The sequence below is a fragment of the Apium graveolens genome, chromosome 8 (assembly GCF_009905375.1).
Source record: "Apium graveolens cultivar Ventura chromosome 8, ASM990537v1, whole genome shotgun sequence".
Taxonomy (NCBI): Eukaryota; Viridiplantae; Streptophyta; class Magnoliopsida; order Apiales; family Apiaceae; genus Apium; species Apium graveolens.
In genome coordinates, this window is record NC_133654.1 from 78599188 (window position 1) to 78614499 (window position 15312).

The window sequence follows — 15312 nt, forward strand, 5'->3', positions numbered from 1 at the left end:
GTGGAAAAAATGAATATGACTATCATTTATAGAGAGGGAAAGAGTATCTGTGTGATGCAATGACATCCTAAATTCTCAAAAGCCAAGAGGGAAGAGACCAAAAGGCTGAAGAAAGAAGCTAAAAAGCTGAAGGCTGACAAAAGAGCACAAGCAAAGCTTGAAAAACAGCTAGAGTCAAGTCAGACTGAAGAAAGGGAGAAGATTGAAGACAAGAGTGAAGAAAACAAGATTGAAAGCAAAAATATGGATATGGGGAATGTGGTAGGTGAGAGTGTAGAGGAAAGAAAGGAATGGCAGAAAGGGAACAGAAAGAAGGCCAATGCAAAAAGGAAGAGTGGAGATGACACTGAAGAAACCCAATCTAAATCTAAAACACTACCTTCTATTCCTGAACCCATTGTGCCTGATCCCTATTTAAATATCCATGGTGAAACAATCATTCCTAAGGATGAACCCATTGATTGGGACACCATCAAGTTGCCCACCTTCTTAAATACTTCTCCACCACCAAAGAAACAGAAAGAAAAAACAAATCAACACCTCCCCTAACCTCAAGAAAATTCACTCAGAAACCCAAGCCTAAGCCACAAGCCTCAAAGGATGATTATGTTCACATTTGTGACATAAAGGAACAGACAGACATTGAACTCTACCTGGATGAGCTGGAGGAAGTAAGAGGAATAGATGCCTACAGACAGCTACCAGAAAGATTAGTGTTCAATTACAAAGGAAATGGGGAAAGGACTTGGCCCCTATACAGAATTCTGGATGAAGGCTATTCTACCTTGGTTAGAGTCTACTCAGCTATCAAAAGGGATTCTGGCTTTACCAGGATTGCCAAAACTGAGATTCTTAACAAGATTGCCAGCATAAGGAAAACTTGGTGGGAGCCCAATTCCTTGCCTAAAACATTACTCATCCCTGAGCATGGAATTACAATTCATAAATCACCTCATTGGCTGATGGAGTTCAGAGATAATAAAGGAGTCAGAAGATTCTTCAGACTTGAAGATCAGCTTAAAATTGCCAGTAATAAATCTCTCAAGGACATGCAATCTAAGTTGGACATCAGTGAAGAATATGAAGCTGAATTCTACAGACAACTTCAACTCCAAGTAGAGGAAAATGACAGGAGGCTAGGGAAATAAACATGGGATCAAAGGAAAAGAAAATAATTTGCTTAGCCTAAAGGAGCATCCTTGGAAACAATGTAATCCTTCAATTCTATCTCAGTACATACACTTTTGCAGTACCTTTGAATTTCTACTTGACTTCAATTCATATATTTGTTAAGTGTTTTGTTATCATCAAGATAAACCCAAATTTATGCCTACAATTCTAGTAGACATAAATAGGGGGAGATTGTTAGGAATATGTGCATTAGTTTGATGATAAGTTAAACAAAATACTTAAGTAGGAATCCAGTGTCTGTAGCCTCAACGGATAAGACCATTCTGGCTATCCGTTGATGGAGTAGCTTTACTTAGAAATAAGTTTAGTATTGTAGCACATTTCAGTTTCTGTATTCAAGTTATAATTCTTAGATGTTATGGGAAAGTATAAGTCATGTTGACTACTAGTGGATATGCAAATAGGAGGGCTAACTGTAAATATTTCATGCCTTGTAATTTTGTATAAGTGAAGTAGTATCAACTGATAAGTTAAAAGCCTTCAACGGATAAGAAACAAAGCTTTAACGGATGTCTCTAAAGCTTCAACGGACAACATCCATCAACGGATGAGTGCATCAACGGATAAAGTTTCAACTGCTAATGCATCAACGGATAAAGCCATCAACGGATGCTAAGTTCAATAGCAGTTGACAGTGACAATTCATAAGCTGACAGAGGCACATGGGTTGACAAAGACAATTGGAATGTGGCAGCCTCTTGGAGGAATCAAGAAAATGCAGCATTTCCATTCTGGTACAAATAAGGAAGTATTCAAAGATTCACAGATGAACCTAGATTGCATTGGATAGAGAAATGAAGAAGAAATAAGTGAAGAATCTTTTCAATCGTATTTTATATGTTTGTCTTCACTTGTAAACTTGGTGATATATAAACCAAGTTGCAGCTAGTAATTAGAGTGTGAATTTTCCAGAGTTGTTTAGAAAAATATTGAGAGAAAATCATCTAGTTTGTACTAGGACACAGCTGTGATCAATTCTTTAAATCACAGATTTTCTGAAATAACACATCTCTGGTGGAACAACAAATCCACCAGAAAAGTTTTTAAGTCTTTTGTGTTCTTTACATTTGTGTTTGAATATATATCTGTCTGCATTAGCTCAAAGCAATTCACACACACTTGTTCATCAAAACACATAGCTTTTAAAACTGCTCAAAACTTGAAAAAGTTTTGAGATTTACATTCAACCCCCGTTCTGTAAATCTCATTTTTAGTTCTTTGGGAATAACAATATGTTTACAAATAATATAGAAGCTCTAATGCTATGAATTTTTTAAAATTATAAATAAAAATAAAGAATTAATTATTCAAATAATAAATATTCCCTGGGTGGTGGTTTAACAAAGGGTGGTGCTAAATGCAGTAAAAATTTGCTTAACACAGTAATCAGTAGTTACATTTATATCCTTCTCATGCATTAAATGTAGTGTTTAGTAGTTGCCGATTGCTATACAACATAACACTCTTATGACTCGTGAGATAAGTGTACTTATTTTAATTTAAATACAAGAGTGTGATGTATTTTATTTAAATAAATATTATAAGTAAATTATCAAAACTATTAAAGTTATTTTAGAAAAAGTTTACCACTTTACAATCTTATGAAATTATTTGTAAAAACACAACTTAAAATAAGATTAATTAATTGCAATTAAGTAATAGAACTTATTTTTTTTATTACATTCAATGTTGTAAGTGATTTAATCATTTCAATTTGTTAAACAACATTTTATACGAAAGAAGATTATTATAATTACTTGATTTTAAAATTATATTTATACTTGATTTCAGTTTTTAATTTGATTGTAAAATTGTAAATCGTATTTTTGTAAAATATTTTTAAAGAAAGATAATATTTTTCACAATTTTATTTTAAAAGTCGCAATTTTACCCAATATCATAAAGAAAGACGGGATAAAATGAAAGATAGGAAAATAATTAATTGTATTGAAAATATTTAAATAAAATAAAATATAAGTAAGAAATAATAAATAACTAATATTTTTTTAACAAGAAACGTGAATAATAATATAATTAAAATACAAGCAAAAAAATTTAAAACGTGCATTATTGTTTTTCGTGCAGAGCATTTAAGGGAGGAAAGAGGATATACAGCATTATAGAAGAAAACTAGGGGCATTTAACTAAGATGGCGGGGACTGTAATTACAGATTACTGCACGGAGTAAAATTTTACTGCATTTAGCAATAATGTTAACAAAAATGAGACATAATTTAGAGCTTTAAAAATCAAAATAAATACTCCCCTTCCACCCATTTTTCCCTCTTTTCCTTTAAACTTTCCCAAATAAAACCACTAAACCACACACACTAACACACATCCCAAAATGCTAAGATTCTTCAACCGAGGCGCCACCGACTCGCCGGCGCCGGAATCTCCGGAGCCACCGCCGTACCCACCGTACACCGCGACGCCTCCGGTCGCTTCAGGCCCTCCAAGACCGATACGCCTGGTGTATTGCGACGAGAATGGCAAGTTCAAGATGGATCCAGAGGCGGTTGCGGTGCTTCAACTGTTGAAAGAGCCTGTTGGTGTTGTTTCGGTCTGCGGTCGGGCTCGACAAGGCAAAAGCTTCATTTTAAATCAGGTTTTTTCGAGTTTTGAGTTTTCGTAAATTGTTGTCACTGAATTCTAGGGTTTTAGAAATTGAATTGATGCTGGTTTTGTTAGTGGTTGAATTAGGTGATGTTTTTGTGTTCGGTATAGGGATTGTTCCGATGTTAGGGTTTTACGGAATATTATTTGAGGTTTTATTTAGGCATTGTAGTAACTAATTTCGAGTTTTCGTGGAATTTATTTCTGTTAATTTATGAGTTATAACAAACAATTTAATTGATAATGTATATGTTATGAGTTGATATTACGTTTGTGGAATTAATTTATGAACTTAAATAAGGTTTATGATTGATACTTCTTGAGAAACAAATTGTACTCGTAGTTATTGTCTTTATATTACTGGAAGTTGATCTCATTGAGGGTTAGTAAGGTGATAAAATTGATAAAGGCATTAATTCGAAGATGATATAGAAGATATGAGTTTATTGTGTGTTCTATGTAACTTTTCCACGGTTTTGATGGAACTTTATAATTTTATAAGTAAAAATCATATACTCACTCGGGAGATGTAAAGTTCCCTAAGTTAAAATGATATACTCACTTAGAAGATGTAAAATCAATATAAGTGATAAGTAATTTTTATCGAAACATCAACGTGGATTTCTAGACTGTTTGCTTATGGAAAGATATAGTATGTACGTCTCAAGCAAGGTCGAGGTGTATGTTAAGCTTGTCAACATGATTGTTAACCGAAATTTTTTATTTAGGGAATTCTTTAAATGTTGTACTCTTAAATTTTATTTTTTCCTAAGTTTGAAGTGTTACATGGAGACGTTAGATGATTGAAATGTTCATGTAAAACAGATACTTAAAACATTTATGGCATGTTTGGAACTTCTGATACTGGAATTTCATTTTCAATGATGGAATTTGGTCTAAGTAATATGATTTGATTTTCAAAATAATCTGGATTTAGATTAATTCAATTCCTAGTATTCAAATAATTCCGTTCATTTCCTTGTATTTTAAGAATGCCCAAGGCCCCAAGCTTGAGAATTTGAGATGTTAACACAATCATGTCATTTGAAATAATTGTCTACTATCAAGACACAATCTAGTGTCATCTATTAAATGGCCTGATTATGGTGTATTGGGAGATTAAAGTTTGTTATTATTTTTACTTGAGTACAATTCTTTTTTAGAATCTGTAGTGAAATATTAGTTGCGAAATGATAAGTATGTATTATATCTATCAAGTCGGAGGGTTATAGTGAAATTATTGTGGGTTTTATAGATTATCTGGCTTTAGAATGTTGCGATCTTATAAATAAAGATGAACCTGTGGCATAAGTTGCTTAACCCGAAACAAAAGCTTTTGTTTTTTAATAGTACTAACTATCAACATCTTACTTGTGAAAAATTTGATTGATGGGTTTAATTGCATAAGAAGTTTTAATTTTATTGAAACAGGACATTGTTTTTGAGATATTAATAATGGGTACATTAATGATAAGTTTTAGATGTAGATTTGGCATAGGTTTTATAATGAGGTCTTGATATCTCTGCGAAAGCCTCGTTTGGATAACCAATGTATATATTTGTTGAAATATGTGGCTGTAGATAAATAGAAGCTATTTCACTAAGAGTCACCACTAAAGCTTGACTTGTATTTTGAGTCTCCGACTTCCCAATATCTAATAACTGAAGGCCAAAATAATTTTCTGTCCTCATATTTGTGCAAACATGTCTAGGAAAGAAATGTGACTCACAGGTAGGATTACATCTGCATTATTTTTCGTTGCTGTTTATCGGTCTTAGGCCCAATTCAGTGATTAGTAGTAGTTTAGATTTGTATGGACAGCTCTAGATATTACAAGTTACTTGGTTACAGATATAACTACTCTATCAGCATATCTTGTTCCACTAGAACTCATAAAAAAATAAATAAATTTATCTTTTTATTATTTTGAGACATGGAATATCCTAGAGTATTCTGAAATCTTTCACTCGACTGTGCTGCTGCAATTTGCTTGTTGTAGCTTCTTGGACAGAGCAGTGGATTTCAGGTGGCGGCAACTCATCGACCATGTACAAAAGGCCTTTGGCTGTGGAGTACTCCTATTAGGAGGACTGCTCTTGATGGCACCGTATACAACCTCCTATTGCTAGATAGTGAAGGGATTGATGCTTACGATCAAACGGTTAGCTTTTATATCATCCGATTCTGATGTTTACATATTGCTTATGTTTGGTACCAGTATTGATTGTTGAGCTTTCTTTTATCCTCAAGAATCTATTGGACATTTCTTATTTCAGTATTCTCAAAATAGTTTGATCACTGTGTTACCCGTCTAATTATTTTTTGACGTTTTATTTTCTTTTGGTGTTCTGTTATTTAATTGCATTTCTTTTCCTTTTCCTGAGTTCTTTGGCAGGGAACTTACAGCACACAGATATTTTCATTAGCTGTCCTATTATCGAGCATGTTCATATACAACCAGGTAGATAGAATTTATTGTAAGCCTTTGCTCTATATTTGTGTTCTTTGCTTCTAAATTTTCATACCTGTGGGATCTATCTTGTAATTTCTCATACAAAGTTCATCTACTTCAGATGGGTGGAATTGATGAAGCTGCTCTTGATCGCCTTTCGCTTGTCACTGAAATGAGTAAACGTATACGTGTTAGAGCCTCGGGGGAAAAGAGCACTGCTTCTGAGATTGGCCAGTTCTCCCCAATTTTTGTCTGGCTTCTAAGGGTAAGTTTTTATCGTGTGTATATATATGTATATGTTCTGTAAATTCGTGTGCACCCGTGCCCAGCCACCCACTCACCTTATTGTTTCCGAAATTTGTTCGTATCCTTTTTTTTCTAAATTATCAACCTGCTCCTATACTTCTTGTATGTTCGTTGCTGATGATACATCTCTTTGTAGACCTAGTTTTAGCTATTCACTTGTGTTTGTAGGACTTCTATCTGGACTTGGTGGAGGACAATAGGAGAATAACACCCCGTGACTACCTAGAGATTGCTTTGAGGCCAGTTCAAGGCAGCAAGAGAGACGTGGCTGCAAAAAATGAGGTTGGTCATCAGTATAATATAATATATGCTGATAAAAATACATGCTTGGATGATTTATCCAGTTCTCTATAGTAAATGAAATGATTACTTTATGTAAATTATTTACTAAATATCAAATTAGCGATCGTGATTAGGATGACTCTCTATCTTTTATTAGAAATGTAGATATGCTGGTATAATCTCTGTGTTAACTCGAGCTTATATGTGGTTAAATGCTACCTTTTTACATGTCAAATGTTGATTGATTGATTCTCATTCCATCATAACTAGATCAGAGAATCTATTCGAGCTCTTTTTCCAGACAGAGAATGTTTTCCCCTTGTACGTCCTTTGAGCAACGAAAATGATCTCCAGAAGCTTGATCAAATTCCTGTGAGTACCTGCTCTTGTAGTATTTGAAATAAAAATTGTCTTTTGGTTAGTTTTGTCGTATTGAAAAGTGTTCCATTAACTTTTATGATAGTTTTTTTTATTGTATTGGTGAAATCTTTTCCTACTATGCAGGTTAAGAATTTAAGACCTGAATTCCGATCTGGTTTGGATGCTTTGACAAAATTTATTTTTGAAAGAACTAGGCCAAAACAGGTAGGGGGTACAGTAATGACTGGACCTATTTTTGCTCGGATAACTCAGTCCTACCTAGATGCACTTAACAAAGGTGTCGTGCCAACTATAACATCCTCATGGCAGGTTGGTCTTTATTTTTTGCTCCCCATGTGTGACGTATTATCTATTCTTATTGTATGTGTTACACATTTATGCTATTTTTTTTACATTTGTAGCATGAGTCGAAGTGAGACTTTATTGGCATTTCTTACCAAATAAAAACCATATGATATCTATATAGTTGAGAGGTTTATATAGTTAAGAGGTTTTGCTTATTATAACGGAAATTTATATGTACATTATCCAGCAAAACACACACACACACCATGTATTTGCTAGATACTTATTCATTCATTAATATTCAGAAAAATACGCACACACACACAGGTATATGTTGGAGCGTTGTCTCCTCTTATTAGCTATATGGGGATAAAATACCCAACCAAACTGGGGCATATAGTGTGCTATATTTCTCCATTAAACAACTTATGTACTATATTCTAATATGTATAACAGAAGAATGTTAAGTCTCTTGATCAGTATTAGCGTTCCAGTTACTGGATCAAAGTGCTTATGTTGAAAATTTTAAGAACTTCATGTTTTAATACTTGTCAAGTAATGAAAGCCGTGACCAACGTTCTGGCACTTAAAAGTTTGATGTTGTTCTGGTCATTATTAGTTTGATTCTAAGATCAGTTAAGAGTAGTTTTGATGCTCAAATAGATTTTCATATACACGACAAATAATTATAACAAGCTTAGCAACGCATACTATTAAACACAAATTTAAATTTGGTCATTGGATTGTCAATAAAAAGAAATTTCTTACCCTGTATGTGATGATCTAAGATAATTTTGTCACCAAAAATTAATTGTTATCTATTTTCTTACCCTCCAAGTGTTTTAGGATTACTGCCATGTTAAAAAGTTCATGTTTTTCAAAATGACTGTCATGTCATAAAGTTTGACCCCCCCCCAAATAAAATAAGAACAATAAAAATTGTTTAATATTTATAAAGATTTGTGCTTAACTGCTTAATGATTTATAGTGGTTGCCTGACCTGCTTTACTGCTGAATAAAATTGTAGACATTTAATTAGTATCCAAGACAGTTGTACATGTGAGCACGGTTCGCCGAACATTGATACAAAGCTAATATATATGTCCCTATTTTACTAATTGGTCGAGACTAAACAACTGAGTATGAAAGAAGCGTCTTTAAAGTTTATTGAACATTGTTGTTGTTGGGTACTTAGATGGTATTCATTATGTTCTTTATCTACTTCTGCAGCTTATAATTACTTGGCTAGGAGCTCAAAAAGTTTTTTTTACAACAAGGATAATAGTATGACATGGTCATTTTGTCATAAAATAGACCTGTTCACAAGTTTGACATGTTTTTATTTTCTTACCCTGTATGAGTTTTAGGATAAATCTTATGTCATAAACTTTATTGATTGCTCTGTCCATCCAAACCCCAGGAAAATAGAATAATAGAATATTAATAACAACAATTACAAACAGACAAAAAAATATTCTAAAAAGCTTTACTTGGCTGCCTAATGATTTTTGGTGGTTGCTAACCTGCTTTATGATTTGACAAAATTTGTAACCATTTATGTAGTACTTGAAATGGTTTTACACATAAAAATGGGTTTCCTAACATTGATATAAAGCCAATATCGACGTGGCTCTAATTTTTATCGGCTGGAGACCGGAAAACTGAATAGGAAAGTTGTGAAAAGGTTTCCAATATTTTTGTGTTTGTGTTTGTGTTTGTACGTGTATTCATTCAAGTAAAGTGTATCTTCTGCTGCTGCATATCAGATTTTCTTCTAGGAGCTCATATTAAGTGTTATGTTCTCCAAAATCTGTGTTTGAACTATTTAAGTTCTGCAGAGTGTAGAGGAAGCAGAGTGTCAGAGAGCGTATGATTTAGCTGCTGAAGTGTATATGTCGACCTTTGACCGCTCAAAACCTCCCGAGGAAGTACGTTCTACCTTTTCCAATCTTAATTCTTCAACTAGTGTTCAAACATCGCATTTTTTTTAAACTTTTGAATGGATGTAGGGTTCATTGAGAGAAGCACATGAAGAAGCTGTCCGCAAAGCAATGGCTGCATTCGATGCGACTGCCGTCGGGACAGGTGCTACCAGGCAGAAACATGAAATCCGTCTCCAGCACTTTTTGAAGAAGGCATTTGAGGTAAATTTTTGTTTGTACTATTAGAATTTGTTGATACACCAGAATCACTTTTTTCCTGAAATGATTTGAAACAAGTCATATGTTTAACATCACTTTTACGATCTATTTAATCTTTGGTCCAGAAGCAAATTTGTGGATTCCTTTTCAGGTTTAATGGTTACATTTATATTCTGCGTAACTGAAATTCTTGTCTTCTAATTATCATGGAGTAGGTATGTTGTCTTGTGAGTTTGACATGTTTCTGAGCTGTTTTGATACAAAATTAGCCCCTTAAATCTAAATAAGTACAAGTTTATATTATCCCACGGGTTATTTGTTCTAATATTTTAGTATTCTTATTTTTATATTTTGTAAGTATATATATACTTTTGTTTTTGAGTTTTTTTTAGAATTTGAGTTGTATGGATTTTAAATAAAATAGTTTTTAAAATAATTAGGCCTGTTATTTTTTTAAAAAAAAATAAGGTTGTTTTAAAAATGTGTTTAGGTGAAATATGTATTTATTAAAATCAGGCCTGTTAATACAGGTTTATAATAAAGAGGCCCATTTAAATACTATCTTAAAATTGGTAAGCCCTAGAGATGTGTATATATTAGAATAGTTAGATATGTTTTAATTATGATAATGTTTTACAATAATCAGGCCCATGAAATTTGGTTTTGAATACATAGGCCCGTCGACCGGCCCGTACAACCGACTAACTGACCAAAACTTTTAATGTTTTGGATTTAATAATATTGTTTAGATTTATATACAAATTCCAAGAATCTGACAGAGTCCCACAACAACTCAGCGCATAGTTCTGAGATCACTTACTGTTCCCCTCCTAAATAGTTGTCTCGCTCCTTTAAGACCTCTTGTATTTAGGTTGTGATCATTTCTACTAAGAGGGACCAAAGATCCCAACTAAAGTAGGAATAACTTTTGCCTTGCTCCTCCTTTATCATGGATTGTTTCTGCTAATATCTCTGCTAACAAAATTCCTAAAAAACTTAACTTCTCAAAACACATATCAGTATATCACACTTTCTATCGGTTAACTCTTCCTTCACTATCATATTCAAAGCAAGATATGGAAACTTTAGGTGCATCTTATCCTTATGAATAATATTTTTGTTTCATCCGTGAACAAAATCATGATTTGATAGAGTCCTGAACTTATATGAATGTCATTGGACACAAAATCTTTACCCCCATCTACTTGTAATTGGTTGATGAAATTCAGATCTGTGGCTTACAACTAATGCAGGATTACAAAAAGGACGCTTATAGGGAGGCATACTTACAATGTTCGAATGCGATACAGAGCATGGAAAAGGAACTGAGAGCAGCTTGCAATGCTTCTGATGCCAAAGTAGATAATGTCATCAAGGTAGTGATTTTCTATAGAGACATCCTTGGATTTCATTTGATATTAATCTTTTTTTACACTATTAATCAAGACAGTCATTTTTAGATTGTTAATCATAGGTTGACAACTCATTTGTTTGTCCTCTTATTGTTTTATATATACACATTTCCCCATAAATTGTGCACTCTTTTCTTAAGCACAATGCAAGCAATGGAGTATTAACAGCAATAATAATTGGTACTAGAACATATTGTCATATACCCGATAAGAAACATAATATTGCTTTCTTGAAATGCAAACACCAATTGTTCGCACCTGATGAATGTGAGCGGGTCACTAAGAAATATTTGTTAGTATGTAACTATTTAAACGTTGTGCCTTGGTCATATCTTACTCGAGAAAAAGTATCGCGTGGATGTTCAACATTATGATTAGCAAAGTAATTTTTCAGATATGACGAATTTCTGTGGCTTTTCTTGAGGTTGCATATACTTAATTTTATGTTCATCTGTCAACTATGTATCTACTTTGACAATTTCTCATTTTTTTTTAAAATTGGATTATAACATATGCATGTCAAGTCTGATAAATTTCCCATAATAACTGCATACAGGTTCTAGAAGGCCTTTTATCTAAATATGAAGCTTCCTCTCATGGTCCAGAAAAATGGCGGAAGTGGACTGTTTTCTTGCAACAAAGGTTTGTCTATTTTATTTTTCTAGTTTTCTTTAAGGTGTCAGACTAAGAGCTCATTGCTATAGTTTTGTGGATATAGCAAATTTTCTCTGCTATTGTTGTAAGACTAATATACGTACATGTGTGTGTTACCAATTATGGTAAGGAATTCTTCCATTTTCTGTTTGCGATTCAGAATGGACTATAAGTTTTATTCTTCTGTAACTCAATTCCTCAACCTTAACCAGGCCTGTAGACAAAGCTTCTCTCATACGCACATGTTTTTTTAGTTATCGGCTGTTTTTCATTTGATTTTGTTTTGGATTTCTTCAGTTTAGAAGGTCCAGTTCTTGACCTTATTAAGAAGCAAATGGATCGTATTGGAAATGAAAAGAGTTCCATTATTCTGAAGTGCCGTTCAATTGAAGATAAAATGGGATTACTTAACAAGCAACTAGAAGCTAGTGAAAAGTATAAATCCGAATACTTGAAACGGTACGAGGATGCTATAACTGACAAGAAAAGGATCTCCGATGACTATATGAACCGCATTTCCAATCTGCAGAGTAAATGTAGCTCATTGGAAGAGAGATGTTCTAGTTTATCGAAAGCTGTTGATTCAGCTCGGCATGACGGAATAGAATGGAAAAGAAAGTACGAAAACCTTCTATCGAAGCAGAAAGCAGGGGAAGACCAGGTCAGTTCTGAACTTGCGATTCTTAGGTCCAGGAGCAATGCTGCGGAGGCAAGATTGGCTGCTGCTCAAGAACAGTGTATATCTGCTCAAGACGAGGCAGGGGAGTGGAAAAGGAAATACGACATTGCTGTTAGAGAAGCAAAAAATGCTCTTGAGAAGGCAGCAGCTGTGCAAGAACGCTCAAACAAACAAACACAACTGAGGGAAGATGCTCTGAGAGATGAATTTTCTGTTGTACTTGCCGATAAGGTATATTTTTCTTCATATTAATGTCATGCAGAGTTGCAAACAGAGAACTGTGTTGTTCAATATCAATTTGTACATCGCAAGATATTAAGTGTCTCTGTTAATGTTGTTTATCAATGGAATTGCAGGAGGAGGAAATAAAAGATAAGTCAGCAAAGATAGAACGTGCTGAACAGAGAGTGACGACTTTAAGTTTAGAGATGAAGGTCAGGTTTTCATTGCTTTCTTTACAAACATAAAGCTGCAAATTTTCCATTTAGGAGAAGTAAGATTTTGGTTCATGGTATGTGAAAAACATAGAATGTTTGAAATTTTGGCCCATGAATGGGTTGTGTGCTGTCAGATGTGTAGCATACATGTTTATCAATTTTGAAGATATGGTTCGCCGAGTTCAATGACAAACACACACACTAACACACACACACACATATATATATATATATATTTTCTCTTTTTTTTTTAAACTCTGTTTAGAATTTTGAAGATAATTAAGGCAGTTATCCCTTTCCAGCTATAGATGACATCACATCTATTAGTATGTTTATTTTTCAGATGGTTGCTCATTGGTAAATATAGAATAACAAATTTATCTATATTTTACAGATTGTAGCTCATTGGTATAAAATAGAATAGCAAATTTTCTTAACCTGGCTGATCTATATTTTACAGATAGTAGCTCATTGGTATAAAATAGAATAGCAAATTTTCTTAACCTGGCTGATTTGAAATAAATTAATAGAACAAATTGCCTGGATCAGCATACATGCTCATGTTGGCATTAATTTGCTCTTTGCAGGCTGCAGAATCAAAGATTAAAAGCTATGATGTGGAGATAGCAAGTCTTAAGCATGAAATTAGGGACTTGAGTGAAAAATTGGAAAGCTTGAATGCAACGGCACAGTCATTTGAAAGGGAGGCTAGAATTATGGAACAGGAAAAAGTTTATCTGGAAGAGAAGTACCGCTCTGAATTTAATCGGTTTGAGGAGGTCCAAAAAAGATGCAAAGATGCTGAGAAAGAAGCTAAACGGGCTACTGAGTTGGCTGACAAAGCACGAGCTGAAGCGGTTACTGCTCAAAAAGAGAAAAGTGATGCTCAGAGGGCAGCAATGGAAAGACAGAATCAAATTGAGAGGGCTGAGAGGCATCTCGAAAGTTTGGAAAGGCAAAAAGCACACCTGGCTGACGAATTAGAGAGATACAGAGTTGCCGAGTTGGAAGCAGTATCTAAAGTTGCAATACTGGAAGCACGGGTTGAAGAAAGGGAAACTGAAATAGAGTCACTATTGAAATCAAACAATGAAGAGAGGGCAGATACTGTTCAAGTCCTTGAGAGTCTTCTAGAGACTGAACGTGCTGCACGTGCAGAGGCAACTAACAGGGCAGAGTCACTCTCTGTTCAGCTGCAAGCTACACAAGGTAAATTAGATTTACTTCAGCAGCAGATGACTACAGTACGTCTCAATGAAACAGCGCTGGATAGCAAGCTTAAAACTGCTTCACGTGGAAAAAGGGTGAGAGTGGATGAAAATGAAGGGGGTGTGGAGTCTGTCCATGATATGGATTTCAATGACGGAAAAATAAGAGGAAACAAGAGAACAAGAAGTACAACCAGCCCTCTAAAAGCACCAGAAGACGGTGGTTCCTTTTTTAGGGGTGAAGAAGTGAGCAATAGCCAACAAACTAGTTCCGAAGATTACACAAAGTTCACTGTCCTGAAACTTAAACAGGAGCTCACGAAACATAATTTTGGTGCTGAGGTACTTGAGCTGAAGAATCCAACCAAGAAGGACTTTGTTGCTCTCTACGAGAAATGTGTGCTTCAGAAATCATAAATTTCAGATTATGGGCTTGGTGAGGAAGGCCCCTGTACTGAGCAGTTGAGAAATAGGTAGACTATTATTACACCACGTACATTTTCATCTCATTAATCACCCAAGAGTTCTTTGGCGTTTGTGAAAATTTGGAAGTGGTTTCTTAAGTATGCAGTCTGTTGAACTTATTTTCCTTTATCTTCTGGTTGTGATGTTTTGTTGTATGAAGTTCCTTTTTCTTGTGTTAGTATTATTAGATTCTCGGTAAATCATGATGTTGCAATAGTCAACTATCTGTACTTCAATATTCTGAATGTAAATTGTGGTGGCCGAGTATGTTTAGCAGAGTACTGTTGAAAGAGATGGAATGCAGGATTTTCTATGTGCTTGATGGTGTATTATTCGAATTTTACATCTGCCCTTTTACTTCCTGGTTCAAGTGCATGATACTCGATGCCAATACAATTTCAATATCTGGACTGAAGTTTCAGCTTTTTCTAGTATTATGACATTAAAATCAAAGTCCATTGGGGCTTTGATGAGAAGTCGAGGACATTTGTTGCCAATCACATTTCACTGCATCATGATTCTCAAAGAAACAAAGAAAGGTAAACTCAAAGCTGATGGCATTGTTTAAGAAAGGTATCTATTTGTAAACTCGAAATGGGATCTAATGCCTATCATTGTAGTCGTATGGCTCTGTAGTAAGCTAAACACTCGTTATTGTACACGTATCAAATATCTAGTCGGATGGTCGACTTGTGCTGTGTTATTTTTTTTTAGTATTCGTATTCGTATTGGTGTAGATGGTAATGTTTCATGGTAATGTCACACTAAGTCTTTTTTCTGGCAGGCCTAAAAGTTTATTAAG

The 15312-nt window shown here is 34.3% G+C and overlaps 1 protein-coding gene across 1 annotated transcript; it reads left to right on the top strand.

The window, feature by feature from the left end:
- The first annotated feature begins 3465 nt into the window (after nt 1–3465).
- On the top strand, nt 3466–14839 carry LOC141678765 (uncharacterized). Its single transcript, XM_074485145.1, has 14 exons — nt 3466–3799; nt 5808–5969; nt 6204–6269; nt 6382–6525; nt 6735–6848; nt 7119–7220; nt 7353–7538; nt 9353–9442; nt 9524–9658; nt 10909–11031; nt 11624–11709; nt 12019–12631; nt 12757–12834; nt 13425–14839. Exons 1-14 carry the CDS (start codon nt 3539–3541, stop codon nt 14460–14462), a joined length of 3198 nt encoding a protein of 1065 aa, XP_074341246.1. The 5' UTR covers nt 3466–3538; the 3' UTR covers nt 14463–14839.
- The last annotated feature ends 473 nt before the right edge of the window (nt 14840–15312 follow it).

What these genes read in the sequence shown, in the direction of transcription:
- LOC141678765 (XM_074485145.1), top strand. Translation starts at nt 3,539, where the DNA reads ATGCTAAGATTCTTCAACCGAGGCGCCACCGACTCGCCGGCGCCGGAA. An exon ending in TTGATGCTTACGATCAAACG is followed by an intron (nt 5,970 to 6,203) that starts GTTAGCTTTTAT and finishes GTTCTTTGGCAG; the next exon opens with GGAACTTACAGCACACAGAT. An exon ending in GCTCAAAACCTCCCGAGGAA is followed by an intron (nt 9,443 to 9,523) that starts GTACGTTCTACC and finishes GAATGGATGTAG; the next exon opens with GGTTCATTGAGAGAAGCACA.